At 38.0% G+C, this 17,815-nt stretch overlaps 2 protein-coding genes across 2 annotated transcripts in view; one reads left to right on the plus strand and one right to left on the minus strand.

Annotated features, from left to right (window-relative positions):
- Nucleotides 1-13,979, minus strand: part of LOC136845815 (otolith matrix protein OMM-64-like) — a 152,326-nt gene extending 138,347 nt beyond the window's left edge. The window contains exon 1 of the mRNA XM_067116183.1: nucleotides 13,746-13,979. Within this exon, the coding sequence (XP_066972284.1) occupies nucleotides 13,746-13,822 (77 nt within the window). The 5' untranslated portion in view covers nucleotides 13,823-13,979. The remainder of the gene's footprint in view (nucleotides 1-13,745) is intronic.
- The window catches only part of LOC136845814 (patched domain-containing protein 3-like), a 170,901-nt gene that overhangs the window by 98,053 nt on the left and 55,033 nt on the right, over nucleotides 1-17,815 (plus strand). The gene's annotated exons all lie outside the window — the stretch shown is intronic.

Here is a 17,815-nt window from a genome sequence, read left to right on the forward strand (position 1 = left end):
CGTTGGTGGCCCAGACTTCCGTGAAAGATCCACCCCAACAAGAAGGCTCGGGCCGGAATTCCACCTGCGCGGCGGTGGGGTATCGATGCCCCAGGTGTCTGCTAACCTGGGTTGGACCAGTAGGAGCAGTGATGGTGTGGCCCTCCTATCCACTTCATTTCCCACCCGCGTTTCTTCGTCAACCATGGCACCGGCTGGCACTTGGGCCCTAGTGATCAGGCTAATGCTGCATGGTGTCTGTGACCGGAAGAGGTCGGGCAGGCTAGTGCTCTGAGAGGGCCACCGAGATGTACTGGGTTTCCAGTCTCGGAGTAAGGATCGGTGCGGACCAGCAGCGAAAATGAAGTGCTGATTAGGTTGACAAATTTGGTGGTGAGGACATGATGTGGACAGGCCGGAGATCCAGCATTGTAGTGTTCTTAGCCCCACAGGATCTGCGGGCCTTTTGGATGAGCTTTCGAGTGGCCTGCAGTAACTGTTGGAGGAGAGGGCTGAAGCGGTGAATCGGGAGGCGGAGTTCTGGCTGGTAGGGTTAGGCTGCAACTTTATTAGTGCCGAGGTTGTATCGGCACTCCCAGCTTCAGCCTGTGGCCTCTTTACAATGAATTTGCACAGGGTCTTGCTAGGCAGTCCATTCTTGACGAGTGGAGTTCGAGGTAGGCGGAGGATGATTCGCTTCTGAAGTGCTATCGACTATTGAAGGTTTCATGAATCAGCCATCGACAAGCTTCCATAAGTGTGGAGAACTGTTTATCGTTAAGATATACAGCAAGGGCCCAGGCACGACTGGAACGAGTCTTCTAGCATGGTCGATTGAAGAGATCCTCAAGCGTCGTGCAGGCCAAGGAGTCGAACCAAGCGCGTGCAGGACTGGAGTTTTGTAGACATGCCCATTCCGTCCAAGACCAGCCTTCCTTGGCAAGACCTGCGAACCGTTGTCTCCATTTTCTGGGGTTATCTCGTAGGCCTTTGTAATGACTCTACGAACTTCGCCATGTTACCTAAATCTTCTCCAGTGAAACGAAGCGCTGCCAACAGCTTTCCCTCCATATGCTTGGCTAGTATTAAGGCTCTCTCCGTCTCCGTGGTGCTGTAGTTATCGAAAGAGCCTCGATCTCCTCCAGCCATGCTTCTGAAAATGGGCCTCAGTCACTTGAGGACTGAGATTGATACTCGAAAGTGGAGCGTTTGATGCAGCAGGTGTAGGACTGGAAGCGATGGCTAGCCATAGCCCGGCATTCTCCGCTCTCTCAGCTCGAGCTCCTTCTCCTTTAGGGCTAACTCAGTTTCAACACAGGCTAACTCATGCTGTCTCCTTCTTTCTTCTCTTTCCTCTTCATATTGCCTTTGCTCAGCTATACTTCCTTCTCGGCTTCCCTTCCTCTTTTCGAGTCTTTTTCTTCCCTTCTCCCTTAGCCGTCGTCCACTTGCTCCTTAACCCAGGTAATGGATTCCGAGCAGTGAGACCTGCCGTCTAGCCCAGGAAGGATTTTATAATGCTCTGCTGCCATGGTTCACCAGTGGGAAGGGCGTCTGGCACCAGGTCGGCTAGACGTACTTGGGCAGCCCATCTCTTCAATGGCAGTGGCACCCTTTCAAAGGTGGCACTGTGGATTTTGGGTGTGCCGTGTACAGGTCACACTGGGTGTATCCTAGGCACTGGTGCAGGTTGGAGTTCAGAAGAACCTTCTCTTCTGTGTTCCCTTTTGGTTTTCTTTCTGGATTCTTGTAGTGGCACTTATGGTGCCAATGTGTTTCAGGGACCCTCTGCTGGAGTCCAACTAGGCTATATGGGAGGAAAGCTCCTACCTGCAGAGTGCAACAATCGAATGAGAGAAAGAGAGAAAGAGAGAGAGAGATAGAGAAGTAAGCTATTCAAGTGATGAGTGCGGCAAATTATTGGCACTGTGGAATAAAGTGAATTTGGGTTTTTTTTTTTTTTTTTTTCTTAAAGATCCTCGTGAGTGGCTGGTCCCAGTACTGGCAACGGCGGGCCCCTTATTTTTTCAGAGGGTGAAAACTACTGTTTGCTTCGGTCTGGATGAGCCTGCTCTCGTGACCGACAGTTTATCACTATATCGTAATTACTCTTAACTTGTCTCATCTATTGTGGGACAAATTCGTTTCTTTTATTTTGTTTTATGTATTCAATTAATTAGCCTAGTGTCGGCCGTTCTTTCTTTGGTCGTACATAGGTTAGGAATACTTACTTGAATGACGAGAGAGAGAGAGAGAGAGAGGGTGCAATCAGCGAATTTCTTGCTGCTTGAGAACATGTAAACAAAGATTTTATACATGCACAATGGCATGAATCTTAATAAAATGATATAGATCGTCGTCTTGGCTTCCTTAAGGGATTACTTTATTATCTCAATTTTTCCCGGGAGCAGCGTCACAAGAATTTATCGTAAAATTTAAAATTTTCTTTATATGATTTTATAGTAAGGTATTCGTATAGGAACTGTTGTACTCCTAACTAAGGCCTATCTTTCCTGCCTAAATTATCTTTTGTTTTTTTTTTTTTTTTTTTCTACGTCTGTCTAACTTCTACTACACCGAGAGAGTAGTTCCAAAGGGCTGGGAGCAGAGTGGTCACAACAGGAAATGACAATAACAAGGTCTTAAGATGGCGGAAAATCCCGTTAGGCCTAAGTTTCAAAGACAACCTCGTAGTGTGAAACCCCAAAATGGCGTTCTCTCACAAACAGTTCGACCAATTTCAAAACAACGTATGGCGGGTATTTCTTTGCTACAAATTCAAACAACAGAAACAAATGCAGGTATCAGATTTTACTTTAAAATATACCAATCATGCATAGCGTTTTCGTTAACGGACGAAACTAAATTACCAAACAACTTTGTGTCTTTTGTTATACGTTCTCATGATTAAACATCCTCGGCAAACAATGGAATAGATTTGCGTATTTGGAACGGACAAATTTACTTTACTGAAAATGTATTTTATGATACAATTACTACTTCCGTTCGTTCGCCACTTCACTGACACGTTTTTGAATGATTCGCTATATGCAAACAATAACGTCGAATTGCCGTAGATTTCTAAGTACTTTGTACATGAAACAGGCTCAGCTTTTCCGGCCTTAAGATACGTTATGGACGAGCTTAACTCGAATGTCGAACACAGTAAAAAATGCCATTCATAAATTATGTCTCTCGTTATAAATTATGTCTCCTCTGTTTCTACACCCTTCCTACCTATACTAATTCTCGCTACACTTGTTATTATAACTATTCTCTTTACTGCTTATTATTATGCCTGGTTCCTTGTTTGGAAAGAATGAAATGGAATTCGATATCTGACTTTTATTTTTGGAATTAATGTAATTTTAATTTCCTTTTCTCCAGACTTTCTCTAAAATGTACTTTTAGATTCTCATAAGATCGCCAATGTTGCGTGTGAAGGGTGGTTGATCATGTATTATTCAATTCTAAATAAATTTCACGACCCTGCAAATCAAGATTACGTAACCTGTCAGTGAAGCCAAAAGTTAACCTCAAAGACAGGCGTTAATTAGCCAAAAGGTCGCCAGTTAAGGGTTATTAACCTTAACAAAGAATAGTTGAATGAATTTGATTTTTAAGCATAGCGGTTCTTCCAAACATTGGTGTGAGCATACAAAAGCATCGAGATTTAACCTGATTTTGCCCCTAAATCCTAGGTATTTTACTGGAATAATGGGGTTGAAGCTAACAATAAATAATTTGACTTAATCTAGACTTCGTGAACACATATACCGTAGTGGTGGCTGAAGGGAACAAAGGAAATTTGAAATACAGAAAGGATAAAAAGAATAGGCGAAGTTTTGAACAAAAAGCGACTTTACCGCTTAGGACGAACGTTGTGCGCATCAACGACCGACGTGGAGTTCTTGCAATTATTTCTTCACTTCACTAATAGAATAATAGACAAAGAAAGGGGGAAGAGGTCCAACTGGACGTGTTATCTCTCCGAAAGCTTGGTTCTCTCTCAAGTTCTCGGACCGGCCTAGGTCAGCAACAAATCACTGAGTGTCCACGTTCTTGTATTCAAAACATTCGCCATGAGACAGGTAGGAAGGAAAGAGGACCTTAGGACCACCTATTCTTAAGGCTGATAGGAAATTTTCCTATAGGGTAAAGGCCTAACTTACCTATCCCGTTCTCCAACGGGCGTTAAAGGTTTGAACAAAAGACGCACCTATATAGACAATGTCTTTTCGGTCTCAGTCAGGCTGATATTTTTACAATCAAAAGTTACGAGGGCGAACAGCAGTAATATTTGTAAAAATATATATATCTATATATATATATATATACAGAGAGAGAGAGAGAGAGAGAGAGTTATATTCTCTAGTCCTTGGGTTACAGGGTTAACCTGGTATTTGTTTAGCGATGGCTATCTGCCAGGATCATCTTTTTAATGAAAGGATTCAGGAGAATTTAACCATCATGTCTACCTTCCAATACCCTTCTGACAAGTTCATGTCTTCTGTCCGGCTTATGATGGCTGATTCCAGAAACTCCGCGCTTTATGAACAGGCACCTTTATATCGTTAATACCTAAAATCCAAGAATTTTATAGACCACCATACCTAACGGGTCTTTTATGTTCCTCTAATCTTTGAAATAGCGAACGTCCAGTTTATCTCACTTAGACCTTTCACAATGTCTACGCCGGGTCCAGTTTCTCTTTTATTTCCTCTAAGAAGACCACTCCCTATGGGTCTTGGCTACGGAAAAGTAAATGGGTTTTCGGGTCCGTTGGTGTTAGTCACGTTCTCATACTCTCTATGCAGTGAGTGTTAGTGTGCCGGAAAAATCCCTGTTGTTGTAACTTTTATTGCTTCGAAAATATATTTCATTGGCTTTGTTGAAGGCTTTTTTATTCATTCAACTTTCTCCACCATCTATTTTCATTTCACATTTCAGCAAATTTTGGGATGACGTGCAATCTATTTCTTAGAGGACTAAAAATATGTTTTCATATATTATATTATATTATATTATATTATATTTATTATATTATATTATATTTGAAAACGGATTTTTAGTCCTCTAGGAAATAGATTGCACGTCATCCCAATCTTTGCTGAAATGTGAAATGAAAATAGACAGTGGAGAAAGTTGATTTCCTCTAGGTGGTAAAACTGTACTTCGACTGGAACTGGAATATAAAATTTAGGCCAAAGGCCAAAGGCGCTAGGTCCTATGAGTCATTCAGCGCTGAAAATATTGAAATAATTATTAGGAGAGGGTGGAAAGTAAGATGGAAGAAAGGAATATGAATGGAGGAAGAGTAAAAGGAATGAAAAGGATTGCGGCTAGGGGCCGAAGGGACGCTGCAAAGATCTAGAAAGTTAAGTATACCTTAGTTTAACCAGACCACTGGGCTGATTAACAGCTCTCCTAGGGCTGACCCGAAGGAAGCGAGAAATGAATTTCCATCACCAGAAATAAATTCCTCTTATTCTTCAGTGGCCGGTCGGAGATTCGAAAGCGGGGCCAGCAGAGTGCTAGCTGAGAACGGAACCCATCCTCCCAATGAGGAACTACACAGTAATACGTACAGTGTACTGAGTGAAGTACACTGACAGCACTAACACCCCTACAGGAAACTGTACTTCGATGATTCCTCCACTATTAATATATATGAATAATCTACTTTTCCATCTTTTTACCAATTCGGCTTTGAATTTTGAGTTGGGAACCAGCGACCGGAGTTTATTGAGAAAAAAAAAAAAATCGTTAAACTCTCCCCAGAACGCGGAAATGTCATCGACGTGTCGTCGGCAAACCATGCCCTTGCGTTTGATAGCAGTCAGCTTTTCAGTTTCAAGGTAATCCACGTAGAGATCGGCTAAAAGTGGGGCATAGTGGCCGCCTATGCTACAGCCAAATTGTTGTCTGAAAAAATTCGCTTTGAAAGAGAACAAGCTATTAGTCACACACAGCTTAATTAGCTTAGATGTTTTTTCAATGCCTGGAGAAAAATGGTCTGTCAAAGGGGTTAATTTTTCACTTAGGACGTCGTTGGTTGGGACATTTGTGAGGAATGAGTTATGGTTACCATTTAAAAGAACCTATCCGTAGAAGAGAAAAACTCTGGAATCAGTCATCATAAGCCAAAAAGATAACATGACCCTTTCAAAAGGGTATAGGAACGCATACATCGTGGACAAACTCTTGAATCCTCTTAATAAAATGAGAATCCAGCCAGATCAACCGCCAGATATAAAAAAAAGTATAAAATTTTTAGCACAGATGCAAGGATGGACCAGAGACTTATAAGATGGTCTGGCTGCATGGAAAGAATGGAGGACAAGATGATGGAAACATGAGTATATGAACTGCAGGTGTTATGAAGAAGGAGGCGAGGAAGACCTTGAAAGGTCCAGACGGACCAATGAAGGAGGTATTGGAAAGTAAGGGTCTTAATTTCCAGGAAACGTGAGAGCGTGTACAAGATGGAGGTGAAAAGTGTGTGAAGCGGCTAATGTCGTGGAAGTTTCCAGCACAGGGTGTTCATCCACAATTCAGGAGTCAAAGTATGATTGTGAAAATGACAGTTGTTTGCTTCTCTTGATATACATACATACATTATATATATATATATATATATATATATATATATATATATATATATATATATATACTGAATGCATATACAGTACAACTAAAATTAAATATTTAACATAAGATTATCATATTACTGTTAAGTTGCAAATCCTTTTACTGTATTTGAAATAACGCGATACTACGCATCACAGAGTCTTTTTCGTGAAAATAATAAATAAAAGTGCATCTATAAGGAAGTAACGCGATCGATCCTTGTTCGAGATAATGCATTTTCAGATTTGTTATTGTTTTCATTATCTGTAGCAGCCACAAGAACGACTCATTAACTGGTTTCTCTGCATAAGTCTAACCAGAAAACATAGTTAAAACAAGTATTAAGTTACGAAAACTATCTGAAGTTCCTATTTCCCAGTCAACTTTTAATTAAAAGGCGTCTACTCTGCACTCAGGTTTGGTTTTAGAGATCAGATTCAGCCAGCTGAACCAGATTTACAGCTTTCGTATTCGAAGGATTACGTTTCTGCTGCGACGAAAAGTATGTTCCAGGAAAAGACAGGAGAATCATATCGGATGAATCATTCAAGAGAATAGCAGACAGAATCCACCATTTGTCTTAAGGCAACATATATTCGCCGACGCTCAATGACCACCCGCTTCCAAGGTTAAACTAGACAGCTGCGCTGATATTTTTCTTTGAGTCGTTGGCAGGACGGGTTTCTTTTATTTTTCTTTTTTCTTTTCTCACGTCACTTAAGCTGACCTGCCTCAAGAGGAGAGCTGTAATACCAGCCAGCCAAAGTCCACACATTCCCTTCAAAGGCGCACCGTCTCCTGTTTTTTGTTTTGTTTCGAACGTTTTCATTTCTTTCTCATCGACGCAGTTTCGACAGTTTGGTTACTATTTGTCGATACTTTTGCGCGAATAGTAAAAATGATCTGTTCTTCAACAGGATAGGCTGAAGACGCAAATAGCTCAACATTAGCATAAGTCAGATGAACAAAACATTCTACTGATAAAAGTCATCTCTTATTATATTTATTATTATGATTGCTCATCAATTTGTGCTCCTTTCTTTCGGGATTTTTCCACAAGGTTTGTTGGCTTCCTTGAGTAATACGAAGTCGCGAAAATTGTTCCCGTATGTCTGTAAATCTTCCTTTACATGGTTACTGACTGTCCTGTTTGTAAGTGCGTTGCTTCCCCATGGCTCACAGAATCGAGATTTTATCAATACGGCGTCGTGTTCGAGTCTTGCCTATGTGGTGAAGAGGCGTAGTGGTTTAATCGCGTCATATGTTTGAATGCGTATGTTGGCGCAAAGCTCACGGGAGGCTAAATCCGAGAGCCCAAAAAACACACAAACAACCACGCATATTCTGTAAAATATATATATATATATATATATATATATATATATATATATATATATATATATATATATATATATATATATATATATATATAGAGAGAGAGAGAGAGAGAGAGAGAATATTTACTAAAGGGAACCTCCTTTTCCTCGTATCCGTTTGAGAACCGGTATCGTTTGAAGCTCTCCAGCGATGTGCTATTACGCACAGCCTGTGGAGAGATAGGAAAATCTCGGGTGACCCCTATTCACCTTCACTCCTTTGTACCCAAAGCTGTTCAGTTAAGGACGTAATTCAAGTCTCAAGCTTTCGTCTTTTCGACTGAGGCTTTCGTCTTCGTACGCCAGAGGCAGTTCGCAAGAGTAAAGGGCTTTTCAACAATCTTACCCGTAAGAGAAAAAGAAAAAAAAAAAAAGGAAATGCTTTGTCTCGCCCTGGGAGAACTTTGCTCTTTTGTGGCTGGCTGCCAATGCCAGTTCTCCTACAGATTTTCTTTTGCTAGTTTTCTCTTATATATATATATATATATATATATATATATATATATATATATATATATATATATATATATATATATATATATAATTTATATATATATATATATATATATATATATATATATATATATATATATATATATATATATATATATATATATATATATATATATATATATATATATATATATATATATATATAATTACTCCTTATTATGTCTTCCTGCTTTTTTTATTTAAATAACCTTCTGTTGTCTGTTTTACTCTGTCTTGAGACAACTGACTAAGGAATTACGTCAGAGTTCAAGTGCCTGGCCTTTTATTGAGCAGGATGGCTCGTCTCTTCTAGAATTTTTATTTATTATAAATGAGGCAAACCATACAGATCCACGCGCGCGCTTGCACACATACGCACATACACACACATTTATACATACATACATACATACATACATATATATATATATATATATATATATATATATATATATATATATATAATTCTGGAAGTTGTAACACTCATAAGATCAGAAATGCTGGTTAGCTATAGAGTAATTGCCAGCAATTTGTTTATAAAATATCAGTTAGTTGGATCATTTAAATTAACAATTAAAGTTACTTATGTAGCTGCCATATCAAGCTAATTATTTCATTACCCAGAGCTGTTGGTCTGGTAACAGTCTGAAGCAACTAAAATCTTTATAACGATCACACGTTTCAACACATCGCTAAATATCGTATAAATATCTGATATACATTTAGTACTGGGATGGAAGAAATTTGATATAACAAATAATTTTTAGAAATTTCAGTGGGTATAAAATACATACTGCGACTAAATTTAAGGAGACGCAACACAAGCTTGTCCCACAGCCTCTTTTACATAAAAACAAGTCACTCTTGTGCAACTTATTCCTAGAAAGCTTCCCTCCCATCAAAGAAACTTTTAAGCATATAAAAATTCATCCGCCGCACCTTAAACTCCGCTATATTAGCGATTCTTGCATTGCTTGTAACATTGTATTAATCGCAAGCAAATTGCAGTTTATTGCAATGTGCACTACACATTACCCTGTTTCAAGGAATTAGCAACCACGTTGCCTCTTTCGATCCTATTATATTTTTTCTGGGATTCACGCCTACAATATACTGATTTTTCATTTTCTTTCAGACTTCTCAGATACCCGTTTCACAATAGCTTGATCCACCCCCTCTTCCTTTCTAATCTCTAATCTCCCTCTGTTCCTGCCCTGTCAGTTCTCTTATCTGTTTTACTATCAATCTAGATCCTGTCACACATTTTCCCCTGGTATACTAGTATTGTTAAGCTGCTATAATTCTTACAGTTGCCTCTGCTGCCTTTACCGTTATACAACTAAACCATAATTCGTCTTATCTATTCCTTTGGAGCTTTTCCCTCATTCAGGCATGCCTTACAAACTCTGGTCAGTTACTCAGTCATATTATCAATATCTTAGAAGAGAATGTCACTTTCAGTCCATTAGTTCGTAGTGTCTTGTCACTCTTCAACCTCTTAATATATATATATATATATATATATATATATATATATATATATATATATATATATATATATATATATATATATATATATATATGCGTGAGTGTGTATTTGTAACGTAATTTTTATTTTCTCTAAAATAGGCTAAAGCTCAAAAGGCAAATGTCTAACCTTTCAATTGCATAATAACAGGAAAATATTTGCCAAAGTCGCCGATATCAGATTACCCATAATTAGTCGAATTTCTGGTTTATGATGTTCCTTATCATAAAAACCAGTCATTAATTCTCAGGCTTGATTATTAGACCTATGAGGTTGTTTCTATAATGGCTCTATTCTGCAACGACTTCTAAGACTGCCATCATGGAAGTTTTTATGACAGTTTTTCAGTATTTATTCAAATTCTTGGAGGTATTAATATTTGCCTGTTTTATAGATGAAATTAAAATTATGAAACTTTGTAATCTAGTATACTTGCAATAAAAGCACTAAAGGAACCATTTTAAAAATAAATTACTCTTTTACTAATTTTTTTCCCGTACACCATGATCTGCAACGGAGGAATATGCCCTTAAATGTGGATAACCGCCCTAGCAAGGAAGTGTTCTAATTGGTCTATAATTTTCTACATTTGAATACAGCTATTTACTGAGAATTTACATAATATACCTCTGATGTTGCCCTTGGGGTATCCAAGGATTCTGGACGAGACATTAGTCAGCACATTGCTTTTTTTTCATCTTGTCTAGTTATTAAGGAATATGTTATTTTATTCCATGTAAATTAATCATTACTGTACAATATTTGTCGAAATATTATTGTTCTGATTTCTACTGTAGTTGAAGTAAAGAATTTTGCATTCAAATCTCATATATCTCATATACTGGAGAGCCAAGTATAACCGATTCGAGAAAATTATTCCCCTATTAAGCGGTCATTATCCTAATCCTATATACTGTACATGCAAATAACCGCCTCCCCCCACACCAAAAAAAAGATATCTGGACAGAACTGTTAAATAAGGATTGCCATAAGTAATTATTACTTTTTTTGTAATAAAATTGTCCTTAAAAGGTAAAAAAAAGTAGAAGTACAAGCCGAATCAAAATCTATAGGCCTAACGTTTGCTTGGTCGAGAGCCTTTTCCTTGTTACCATTCTTAAAGGCCACTTTCTTTCCTGGCATGATAATTCGATAACTTTAAACACAGGAAGTTATTTTTATACATTCGTAATTAATTTGCACTCAGAATAAGGTTTAAAATTAATTTAATTGATGATATAACCATAGAGCGTCAATGACATGGAGTGGCGATCTCCCTACCAAGCCTGTGACCTCGGGCGGCCATATTGAAAGGTCTCGGTCCAGCTCATAGTACTATTTATAATGTAGAGACGAAGTACTACGGCAACTTTGTTTTTTCCCCTCTTGATTAATTAATATAAGAATATCTTATTTTTTATAGGTAAATTAACTATCACTGTAAAATATATTTCGAAATATTTCTATTCTGAGGTTTACTGTAGATGAAGTACAGATTTTGCACTATAATCCGTATAATCTCAAATATTTATTATTATTATTATTATTATTATTATTATTATTATTATTATTATTATTTCACAGAGAAAAATTATCTTACAAAAACAGGTTGACCTAAGCACTCCAATCTTTATGGTCAAGGCCTAAGCATCTGTTCTTGGATCTAAGCAATGTCTAGCATAAATGGTTCCTGTAAAAAACAGGACTTTCTTTGCACACAGTCACTAAACACTCACAATTACTATACACTCACATTCAATAACACTAAACACTCACTGAATACTCAACACTCACTAGGCCCTCACTATACACTAAACGCTCACTAAAAACTCATAATAAACATAAACTAAACAGTCACTAAACATTTACTAAATACTCACTATACCCTAAACACTCACTAAACATTCACTAAGCACTCACTTAATCCTAAACATTCATTAAACACTGAACACTCATTACACATTCACTAAGCACTCACTATACACTAAACATTCACTAAGTACTCACTATACACTAAACACTCACTAAACATTCACTAAGCACTCACTATACACTAAACCACTCATTATACACTAAACACTCATTAATCACTAAATACTCACAAAACCCTAAATGCTCATTAAACCCCTAAATCAGTGATTCTCAAACTGGGTGCCGTGGCACCCTTGAGTGCCACAGACAGTGGCTAGGGGCGCCGCAAGATCATCTTGAATTTTGTCTTGGTTAGATAATCTCAATGAACATTTGTAACAAAAAAAAAAAGAAGTTTGCAGAAGTCTTCATATAATTATTACCAGTGTGTCTACTCTAATATATTAACATATATATGTATATATATATATATATATATAATGTGGATAATAATTTCATTCATTAAATAAGAAGTTAATTCATGCGATACGGTGGGTTGGTGAAGAAAGGGTGCCACGGTAATGATTACATTAGTTAGGGTGCCACCACTAAAAAAGATTGAGAACCACTGCCCTAAATACTCATTAAACACTAAACAGTCTCTGAACATTCACTAATCACTCATTAAACACTCACTAAACATTCATTAAACACTAACATTCACATACATTCGCTAAACCCTATACACTCACTAAACGTTCACTGAATACTTACACACTAAATATTCACTAAACACTAAAATTCACTAAGCCGTAAACACCCGCTAAACATTTACACTACACACTAAACATTCACTAAACCTAAGCACTCACTGAACATTCTCTGCTTACACACTAAACATTCACTAAAAACTAACATTCACTAAACCCTAAACACTCACTAAACACTTATGCACTAAACATTCAATAAACACTAACATTCTCAAAACATTCACTAAACCAGCAACACACACTAAACATTCATTGAATACTTACACACTAAACATTCACCAAACTCTAAACACTCACTAACATTCACTAAACACTCAAAAACATTCACTAAACACTTACTAAACATTCACTAAACCCTAAACACTCACTAAACACTCATTAAACATTCAGGATAAAAAAATTCACAATCACACGAAACCCCAAGATATTTACCCTTACCAAATGGGTAGTTTGAGGGCATTGGTGTAGCCTAGGCTATCAAACTTTTTTCCTCGTTATCACGAATCTATGAGATGTATTGTTTGATGAAACCATAAATTAAACCATAATGATTTGTTACACAAAAATTACAGCTATTTTTACTTTGAATGCAATATAGTTTTTTTATCGGTTGTTTATGTCGTCCTCAAATACTCGCACCAAATATGGCGCCTGGACTTTCGTCAAGAAAGTACGTTTGATAAATTGCATTTTTAAAAAACAACTCTAACGCTGCCTTGACATGTCTAAAATTGAAAAACTGATGGCACCGACCGTATCCTACAGATCTGCCTACTGCGAAGAGTTCTCAGTGACTGACAAAATACAGCAGTTGTCCCTGTACCTACACTACCATGTTTAAAAGACGAGGCGTTGACACAACCGGTAACCTATAGGCCTAGGCCTACTTACTACTAAGCATTTTTAATAGAGGGCTGGGTCTTTTTTACTTTATATTACGCGGCATATATAAGATTAATGATGTTCTGATTTCAATATCAAAATCGCCACTGCACTCATGTGTTGCAATAATACCTTGACAATATAAGACATGCTAAGAGAGAAATCGTATCGCCTACCTAGTCATCTTTGTGACCAGCATAAATTATGGGTAAATAGAATTCAGTAAGCTTTGCTTACCTGTGAAAGGTTATTCCATTTGCTCTTGAAGAATTCCTGTGCCCATTTTTGCAGTCATCAGCCGCACAACGCACCATTATGAAGATAATGAATGAAAAAAAAAGCAACACACACACACACACACACTATGAGTCGGTTCAATTCCCGCGCTTCCGGGGTGTTTGAAGACCGCCACGGTCCCAAGGCTGCAAGCAGCGCCGTCCTGGCGGCAGCGTATCATACCACGAAGTAATCTGTTCCATTCCACCTATCCACTCACCAACGTACAGTAGGTTTAGTCTTACTGTGACGAAGATGCAAACTATTTGTTCAGTAATGCAACCGAATGCCTATATATACAAAGAACCCTCACACCTTATTTAGATCATAAACATGCCGATTTATGTCGATAACATAATTCAAGCGCACGGAAGACGAGCTTGTAGCAAAAAGTCTACGCAGATCAAATAAACGATGGGCTTTTATCGCATGGTAGGTAAATATAAAGATATATCTGGCTATATGACTGCGAATAAAAGGTATTTTAATAATTTCTTGCATTTAAATTACATGAGTAGGGCAATATTCGGAATAGCTCGAGGTGTTGCCCACGAGGCTACCTAGAGTAGGTGAAAGGAACCGACATTACATACAGTATTGACTGGAAAACGGGGAATTTCAGCAAAAACGTGTCATAGTGGCAATGATATTGCGGCGTTCTTCTCAGAATACTTTGCGTATTTTTTTATATAATTTTTTCCTGAGTATGCAGATCATTATAATAGTTCAGTGACTGGGCACTTTCGGGACTATTTTGCCAAATAACTCATCGAACAAAAGTTTGAAATCCAATTACATTTTCATCATCCCTAGTTCGTTGATGACATAAACGGCATAAAAGATATCCCAGATAATAAGTAAAGGTTACAATAAAAACGTATATAATTTTAACGAAAATGGGGTGAATGTGTGCTTACAAGAGGGCCAGTATTATAAACTATCTGGTGAATCATCACTATAAGCCTTGCGTTCGCTTGTCTATGCTTCGTGTTCTAACGGCAGATAATCATTCAAGGTTAATTTTTAGGCTAACGGACGCAGATATTACTTGGTATCGTGGTAAAGTTATCTTGATATGTAAGCAATGACACTGTACATAATGTAAAGTCTGAATGACAAGAAAATCTTGTGATTTGAACAGTTTGTGCACTTTAGGTTTAAGTGAAGCCTGGACTCTGCTAATGAGATAAAACAATTACTGAAAGCCCATCGTCCGTTTGTTGATTGCTATGAGTAGACTGTTTGATAAACACTCGTCTTCCGTGTGCTTGTATTGGTATATTATCGATACAAATCAGAGTGTTTATGATCTGCATAAGTAGGTGCAGCAGTTCTTTGTGTATTTAAACATTCAAATATGTTACTGAAGAAATAGTTTAATATTTAACGCAATAAGCCAACGATATCGGAAACTATCAGTGCGCATGTGCCACATTTTCACCCGTGGGTGGACAAATGAGTTGAGACCGACAAAGGACTATAGTAGTCATACAGTATAGCATCTCCAAATATTATTGACCTTCTATGGTATGGATTACTGAGTGGACGAGATGTTGCTTCACCATTGAGAAAGGAAGACGACAGCTTCACGGAACTACTGCTGAAAGTGTTCAGATACTCCATATCTGACGTCCACCCTTGTGATGAAAACATCGTCACCCCTGTGATACCCAAATACAGTAAGCTTGGGCCTTGGACCAGCAGTTTGCAAGTTTGAATTCGGAGTAAGCGTAAAAGCCTCCCGATATGAACTAAGTTGGGCTCTGATGGTTACAAATGAATTTGATCTTAACCATAACTCTTGAATGATACCAGATTGAGACTATTGCTTTGTTAGGCACAATCTACAAATGACACAGATATGCAGTGTGAGGTTAAGTTTTAAGGTTACATTTAGATATTAGAGGAAAAAAATAGGACGTTAATCTGGGCTATAAATTATGAACTATACAGTATACACTTTGTCTGGCAAACATATGCTTATAATGCAGCTGAAATACAGAGTGAATTCGAGGTGAAGATCAGGTTTACAATTAGAGGTCAGAGCCCAAATGTAGTTTTAATCTTTGCTGTAACTTTCAAACTGTATGAGAGACGCCATATTTGGCATGCATGCACACTACACTCATGAATCCAATGTACAGTGTATATTTATCACTTGTAATCTGCCAATGGTGCCGAAGTGTGAAATGTCACACTTAAAGATCAAGGGTCAAATAGGAAATTAGGTTATATTTTTGGCTGGGTTTGTTTATTTGTTTGTCTGCTTGTTTGGGTGTTTGTCTGTTCGTTAGCATGGATACATAAAAACTTTAGTGGAATGGAATGGAATATAGAGTTTAGGCCAAAGGCCAAGCGCTGGGACCTATAAAGTCATTCAGCGCTGAAAAGAAATTGAGCGTAGGTAGGTCTGAATGGTGTAACAGGAGGAAAACCTCGCAGTTGGACTATGAAATGATTGTTAGGGGAGGATGGATAGCAAGATGGAAGAAAGATGGCGTGAATGGAGGTACAGTAAAAGGAATGAAAGGAGCTGCAGCTAGGGGTTGAAAGGACGCTGCAAAGAACCTTTAGTACACCTCGTGAGGTGCACTGACGGCACTACCACCCTACGGTGTATAAAAAGCTTAGTGAATTAAAAAAGATGACTAAAAGAGTTGGGCCCGTGACTGTCAACACGTGATTAGGTTTTAGGAGAAATAGATACTGAACTTTTTGGTAGCGGAGATCTTTTGGAAGCTATCGCTTAGCCTTGCTGAAAGTTTGCTTCTCCTGAACATTATTATTATTAATAATCATAAGTAAGAATTCATTTCGTCTTGTAATCATACTTAGGACTAAGGAATAAGTTTCTACTTCCAGTTTTGGTTTTCTGCAAAAGAAAACTATTGTGACAGTTTTGTTTGTTCGTCCGCACTTTTTCTGTCCGCCCTCAGATCTTAAACATTACTGAGGCTAGAGGGCTGCAAATTGGTATGTTGATCATCCACCCTCCAATCATCAACATACCAAATTGCAACCCTCTAGCCTCAGTAGTTTGTATTTTATTTAAGGTTAAAGTTAGCCATAATCGTACTTCTGGCACCGATATAGGTACCAACTACTCAGGCCACCACCGGACCGTGGCTGAGTTTCATGGGCCGTGGCTGAGGCCACCACCGGACCTTGGCTGATTTTTATGGGCCGCGGCTGAAAGTTTCATACAGCATTATACGTTGTAAAGAAAACTCGATTGCGCCGAAGAAACTTCGGCGCATTGTTTACTTGTTTAATTTATGGCTAAATGATATTTCTGATTTTTTGAAGAAAAGTAGCTTAAAGCCTTCATGTTCAAAGTGAGGTATATATACAAACTTTTTTTCGGATAGGTGATAAGTGTGTGCTGCGATTTTTTTCGTTCATTATCTCCATAATGGTACGTTGTTCAGCTCATACTGCAGAAATGGGCACATGAAATCTTCGGGAGCGAATGGAATAACATTTCAAAGGTAAGAAAAGCATTCTGAAATTTATTTTCTCATAATTCTGAGCTAGTCACATAAACTTAGTCGACAGGCTCTCTCCGTTAACATGTCTTACACTGTCAGCATATTATTTTGACACAGGTGTAGTGGGGATTTCAACGTTGAAGTCAGAACATCATAGGTCTTATACAGTACATGATACATAATGTAAAGTAAAAAAATGATCTTGGTCGTCATTAATAATGCTTAGAGGTAAGTAGGCCTATAGGCCTTCATACTTCTAAGCATTATAAGTTTAAAAGAAGAATTGTTTTGTTGAAAATCAGTCTTTCAAACTGCTACTGTGATACATACGGACACCTACTGTATTTCGTCCATCTTTACGAAAACTGATGGTGTTAGAAACTCGAAAGCTAACATTCAACCCATCAGCAGAGGGCTGGTTGATTACTTTCACCGTCCTTGAATTCAGAATAACTTAGGCAGCCATTCAGAATCTAAGTACTCCACCCACCACTCCAGTTACCTTCAGATTCTAGAGACTGATTTCTCTACAAACGACTTCAG

The sequence above is a fragment of the Macrobrachium rosenbergii genome, chromosome 14, assembly GCF_040412425.1.
Source record: "Macrobrachium rosenbergii isolate ZJJX-2024 chromosome 14, ASM4041242v1, whole genome shotgun sequence".
In the NCBI taxonomy this organism is placed as follows: Eukaryota; Metazoa; Arthropoda; class Malacostraca; order Decapoda; family Palaemonidae; genus Macrobrachium; species Macrobrachium rosenbergii.